This window comes from Mustelus asterias, chromosome 20, assembly GCF_964213995.1.
Source record: "Mustelus asterias chromosome 20, sMusAst1.hap1.1, whole genome shotgun sequence".
NCBI classification, from domain to species: Eukaryota; Metazoa; Chordata; class Chondrichthyes; order Carcharhiniformes; family Triakidae; genus Mustelus; species Mustelus asterias.
The window spans coordinates 8,309,473-8,316,131 of record NC_135820.1 but is presented as its reverse complement, the minus strand read 5'-3'; the positions used below and the strand labels follow the sequence as shown (position 1 = coordinate 8,316,131).

At 53.6% G+C, this 6,659-nt stretch overlaps 1 protein-coding gene across 1 annotated transcript in view; it reads right to left on the bottom strand.

Moving 5' to 3' along the window:
• Positions 1-1,315: 1,315 nt before the first annotated feature.
• The window catches only part of erfl1 (Ets2 repressor factor like 1), a 52,154-nt gene continuing 46,810 nt past the window's right edge, over positions 1,316-6,659 (bottom strand). Inside the window, exons 4-5 of the mRNA XM_078237061.1 lie at positions 5,491-5,632; positions 1,316-1,944 (exon numbers count right to left, since the gene is read on the bottom strand). Of these exons, the coding sequence (XP_078093187.1) occupies positions 1,316-1,944; positions 5,491-5,632 (771 nt within the window). The remainder of the gene's footprint in view (positions 1,945-5,490; positions 5,633-6,659) is intronic.

Sequence of the window (6,659 nt, the reverse complement as noted above, 5' to 3'; positions counted from 1 at the left end):
GAAATAAGGAATTTAAGGATTTTAAAAAAGGAACATGCGGCTTTTGCTTTGACTGCAGGTGACCTCCTGACTCCCCTCAGAGTCCCGTCAACACAGAACTCAAGGCTTGGAGCAACTTGGAGGAGTCGACTGCTGTCCTTAGACAGGCAGACTGGATGAGACAGACTGGACAGAAAGACAGACAGGCAGGTAAGAGAGAGACAGAGATACAGATAGATATAGATATTGACAGAGAGACAGAGAGAGGCAGTGAGACGGAGAGAGGCAGTGAGATAGCTTGTGGTAGACAGACACAGTGGTAGAGAAACAGAAAGTGACACACACAGACAGAGAGAGAGAGACAGAGAATGACACAGACACGCAGAGAGAAACAGAGAGACAGAGAGAGTGACAGACAGACACTGAGAGAAACAGAGAGAAAGTGAGGTGAACAGAGAAACAGGGAGAGAGGCAGAGAGGACAGAAGGGGAGAAGCATAGAGAGGGACATAGAGGGAGGGACAGAGGAAGACAGAAAAGAGAGATAGATCGAGACATGGACAGATAGAGAGATGGAAAGAGAGAGAGATGCAGATGGAGAAGACAAAAGAGAGAGAGAGAGTGAGAAAAAGACGAGGCCAAAGAGAAAGACAGAGTAATTCCAAACCAGAGACAAAAAAAAGACGAGGAGAGAAAGAGAGTGAGGGAAGGTGGGGTGGGGGTGAGTGCAGAGAGAGAGATGGGGGGGGGGGGGAGAAGGATAGACAACACAGAGAGAGGGGGGGGGGGGGAGTATATAGAAATCCAGAGAGGAAAGAAATAGAGTCTGAGAGATGCAGAAAACGGCTCGCTTGCTCACACTCTCCAGGTTGCATTACACAGGCCGATCCCAATGCGGACTGAGCAGGGCCACGAGGGAGCTGGGGGGAGCTGGGGCAGCCGTGGGGGGGGGGGGGGGGAGGTGGAGGGGAGAGAGAGCTGTAGAGTGACGAATAGCAAGATGGGGGTCAGGTTTCTGGACCAATCACTTGGATTGGACGGGGTGAGGGTGAAGTGCAGATTGCAGGTGGGAGTTAGAAATGGTCTGGGGTCCGTGTTAAACTGGGAACATTGCTGCGAGTCGTGGCTGATGCTCCCGCTGACAGTCACCCTCCCACCCAGGCAAACAGCAGCCTCACCTCCACAGAGCTGCACTCAGAATAAAAGCTATTATTGTACATAAACATTTAACTTGGGCGCTGGTCATCAGCTGCGTTTACATCCAAGCCTTCGAGCATGTTTGCTTTTGGATTTGGAGCCATCGGGATTCGGAATGGGGGCAGCTTCCCGGCTCCACATCAGCTCCGATATCCCATTCCCAGCTCTTTGGCCTTGCCGCTGACCCTCGGGACGTCCTCCTCCGCTCGCTCCGTCGATGAGGGGTTGGCTTTCTGGGCCTTCATCCAGACCCGCTGCCCGGGGCCTTCGGGGAGTTCAGGGCCGGCCTCACCCTCCGAGCTGGAGTCGCTCAGATCAGTCACCTCCAGCTCGGAGTCTGTCTCCGCCTTGACCCAGGGCCCCCCGGCACTGTCGGCCGCCCGGGACTGGGCCCTGTCGCCGGCCCGGGAGAGGGAGGGGGTCTGGGGGGAGGCGGGAGGCGCCAGGTCTGCCCGCAGCGCCTGGATGACGGGGTAGGAGGGCAGCCCCTTCTGGCCCAGGCACAGCCGAGGGTAGGGGCCGGGCTGCTGGGAGCCTCTGTCGCCTGGCTCGGCCGGGGGCAGCAGGGAGATCTGAGTGGGGAGGTGAGCTAGGCCCCCCGCCAACGTGTTGGGGTAGTAGTGAGGGGGGTAGAGGGCAGACATCTTGGAGGCGGGCAGATTGAACGCGGGGGAAGGATAGGAAGGGAGGGTCCAGGGGTAGTCTGAGAAGTGGCCATTCCTTCCATAGGCACCCATCATTGCCGGAGGCTTGGAATAGTAAGGGGCCCCTGTGAAAGGAAACAGGAACAAAGTGAGGAGGAAATGCAAGACTCATCACTGATTACAGGGTAACAGTATCGATCCTTATATTCCACCCTGACCCGTGTATCCCCCATTCCCACCCTGACCCGTGTATCCCTCATTCCCACCCTGACCCGTGTATCCCTCATTCCCACCCTGACCCCTGACCCCATATCCCCCTTTCCCACCCTGACCCCTGAATCCCCCTTTCCCACCCTGACCCCTGAATCCCCCATTCCCACCCTGACCCCTGTATCCCCCATTCCCACCCTGACCCGTGTATCCCCCATTCCCACCCTGACCCCATATCCCCCTTTCCCACCCTGACCCCTGTATCCCCCTTTCCCACCCTGACCCCTGTATCCCCCTTTCCCACCCTGACCCCTGTATCCCCCTTTCCCACCCTGACTCCTGTATCCCCCTTTCCCACCCTGACCCCTGTATCCCCCTTTCCCACCCTGACCCCTGTATCCCCCTTTCCCACTCTGACCCCTGTATCCCCATTCCCATCCTGACCCCTGTATCCCCCATTCCCACCCTGACCCATGTATCCCCCATTCCCACCCTGACCCCTGTATCCCCATTCCCATCCTGACCCCTGTATCCCCCATTCCCACCCTGACCCATGTATCCCCCATTCCCACCCTGACCCCTGTATCCCCCATTCCCACACTGACCCCTGTATCCCCCATTCCCACCCTGACCCCTGACCCCATATCCTCTATTCCCACCCTGACCTTACATTCCCCATTCCATCCCTGACCCCATATCTTCCATTCCCACCCTGACCCCTGTATCCCCCATTCCCACCCTGACCCCCGACCCGTGTCCCCCCTATTCCCACCCTGACCTCTGATCCCTGTATCTCCCATTTCCACCCAGATCCCATATCCTCCATTCCCTCCAATCCCTGTATCCCCTAGTCCCACGTTGACCCCATATCCTCCATTCGCACCCTGACCCCATGTTCTCCATTCCCTGCCCTCATATTTCCCATTCCCACCCTGACCTCTGACCTCTGTATCCCCATTCCCACCTTGACCCCTGATCTCTGTATCCCCATTCCCACCCTGACCTCTGTATCTCCCATTGCCACCCTGACCCCTGTATCTACTATTCCTACCCTGACCCCGATCCTATATCTCCCATTCCCACCCTGACCTCTCTAACCCCATTCACACCCTGACCCCTGCATCTATATCCCTACCCTGACCCCTGTTCCCCATCCTCACCATGACCCCTAACCCCTGTATCCCCCATTTCCATCCTGACCCCTGTATTGTCTTATTCCCACACTGACCTCTACATTCCCATACCCACCCTGACCTCTAACCCCTGACCCCTATGTCCCCATCATGACCCCTGACCCCTATATCCTTTATTTCCATCTTGATCCTTGTATCCCCGTCCCCAGACTGACCCCTCTATCTCCCTATTCCTACCTTGACACCTGTATCCTCCCGACCCCTGATTCCCACCCTGACCCCTGTATCCCCCACATCCACACTGACCCCTATATCATTCTGGTCCCATCAATAAAGGTCAACATAGTCTGAATCCTGGCTCAATGGACATACGACACACACGCACACACACATGCACACGCATGCACACACACGCACGCACGCACACACACGCACACACACACACATCCTGTTTCTCTCTCTCTCTCTCTCCCTGTCTCCCCTCTCTCCATCTCAGTCCTTCCCTTTCCCACCCTCACACTGCATGAGAATCCCCCTCTTTCTTCAATGTCTCTCTCTACCCCTTCCCCCTACTTCTCCGACCCATGGTGTCTGCTTTTCTCTTCTTCTTTAGTCTCTCCCTTTCTCTCTCATTCTTCCCTCTCTCCCTGTCTCTTTCTCTCTCTGTCTCTCTCCTCTCTCTCCCCCCCACACCTTCTTCCCTTTCTCCCAAATGTGGCATCCCTCTCCTCTCTTTCTCACACTTTCTCTCTGTCATCCACTCTCCCTTGCATTCTCACACTCTCTCTTTCCCTACCTCTCTCAGCCAGCTAGCTCCAGGAGACTATTTAAATGGTGAGAGACAGCAGAATGTGGTGGTACAGAGGGATCTGGATGCCCTTGTGCATAAATCACAAAAGGTGAAGTCTGCAAGTCATGAGAAAGGCAAGTGGAAAATTGTCCTTTATTCCAAGAGGGATGGAGTATAAGGGTGGGGAATTCTTCTGCTGGGATTCTCCGACTTGCCCAAGGCTGGAATTCTCCAGTCCCACTGTGGTGAATGAAGACTTGGCTGAGCGCCAAATTCCCCATTCCTGCTGGCAACAGAGATGGGAACGAGTGACATTGGAGAATCCCGGCCCGTGTTCAAGGCATTGGTGAGATTGTAGATGGAGCACTGCGTTCGAGAATGAATACCTTACTTCAGGTTTGATTTGATTTGATGTCTTATTGTCACATGTATTAGTGTACAGTGAAAAGTATTGTTCCTTGCACTATGCAGACAAAGCATACTGTTCATAGGGAAGGAAATGAGAGAGAATGTATTGTTACGGTCACAGCTAGGGTGTAGAGAAAGATCAACTTAATACGAGGTAGGTCTGATGGCAGCATGATGTACCTGCATTGGAAGCAGTTCAGGAAGGCCGATTCACTCGGATGATTTCCCAGAGGAACCAATCTCTCCAATGGGGCAGGTTGGGGCAGATTGGGTCGACACCATTGGAGGCTGGAAGAATGAGGGTAATCCTATTGAAACATAGAAGAATCCAAGGACACTTGACAGAGTGGATGCTGGGAGGATGTCTCCTCTCCTGGGGGAGGGGGATCTGGAATTAACCGGGCGGTGGAGGGCACTTTCAGGATAAGGGGCCTCCCGTTGGGGATGGTGATGAGGAGGAATTTCTTCCCTCAGAGGATCCTTAGTGTTTGAAATTCTGCAGAGAGGACTTGGATCACTGAATATATTCAAGGCATATTCGAGGTTGGAGCGATTTTTGATTGCCGAGGGAGTTGGGGCTTCGGGGGAACAGGCAGGAATGGGGATTGGAGGCCACAAACAGACCAGCCATGATCTTATTGAATGGCAGAGCATGCTTGAGGGGCTGAGTGGCCTACTCCTGCTCCTAAATCGCTTGTTCTTAGTTTCTTAACTCTCTCTTCTTTGCTCCCCCTCTCTTTCTCCCTCTCCCTTCCTGTTTCTCCCCCTCTCTCTCTATCCCTCCATCATTCTCTCCCTCTCTCTATTCCGCTCTCTCCCTCTCTATCTCCCTTGCTCCTTTTCTCTGTTTCTCTGCCTCTATCTCCCTCTATCTCTCTGTCTCTCTCTCTCTCCCTCTCTCTAACTTAATCTCCCTCGATCTCTCTGCCTCTCTCTCCCTCTTTCCCCCTCTCTCCATCCTACTCCCTCTCTTTCTCTCCCACTCTTCCTCATGGCTTCTCTCTATCTCTCTGCCTCTCTCTCTTTCTTCCATCATTCCTTCTCTCTCACACACTCCATTTCTCATTCCCACTCTCTCTCTCTCTCCCTTCCTCTCTCGGTTCTGATTCTTCCTGTGCAAACTCACACACCTGAAGTGAAGAAAGCGAGGCCGGTTTCGAGTCGGAGTTTCTCTGTGTCCGCTGTGGGAATGGGACGTTCAAACACTGGATTCCGCAGCTCCCGACCCCCTGCTTCTGGAAGTCTTGGTGGAGTTAACAAGCTTTGGATTGCCTTCATGGGAAAGACAAATAGACATCACATCAAACACTCCCAGGGCTGGTACAGCACGGGGTTAGATACAGAGTAAAGCTCCCTCTACACTGTCCCCATCATACACTCCCAGGACAGGTACAGCATGGGGTTAGATACAGAGTAAAGCTCCCTCTACACTGTCCCCATCAAACACTCCCAGGACAGGTACAGCACAGGGTTAGATACAGAGTAAAGCTCCCTCTACACTGTCCCCATCAAACACTCCCAGGCCAGGCACAGCACGAGGTTAGATACAGAGTAAAGCTCCCTCTACACTGTCCCCATCAAACACTGGGGTGGCACAGTAGCTAGCACTGCTGCCTCACAGCTCCAGGGGCCCGGGTTCAATTCCTGGCTTGGGTGACTGTCTGTGTGGAGTTTGCATGTTCTCCCCATGTTGCGTTGGTTTCCTCCCACACTCCAAAGATCTGCGGGTTAGATGCATTGGCCATGCTAAATTGCCCATTAGTCCCGGGATGTGTGGGATAGAGGGATTAGAGGGGTAAATACGTAGGATCATGGAGATAGGGCCTAGGTGGGATTGTTGACAGTGCAGACTCGATGGGCCGAATGGCCTCCTTCTGCACTGTAGGCATTCTGAAATTCTATCTGTAATTATTCCCAGGACAGGTACAGCATGGGGTTAGATACAGAGTAAAGCTCCCTCTACACTGTCCCCATCAAACACTCCCAGGACAGGTACAGCATGGGGTTAGATACAGAGTAAAGCTCCCTCTACACTGTCCCCATCAAACACTCCCAGGACAGGTACAGCATTGGGTTAGATACAGAGCCTTCCCGAGTTACAGCGACAATATCTCACGTTGATAAAGCACCTTAACGAAGGATAATTCCGGTCACATCTCTTCACACGAGCTATTTATTATCCAAAATTTGACAGCGAGACGAGGGATAATTGGAACGTATAACCTGGAGCTTGGCCCAGGAGGCAGGCTCTCCGGAGGCTGGTAAAGGAGGCTGGACAGAGGCAGAGAGCTTTAGGGAT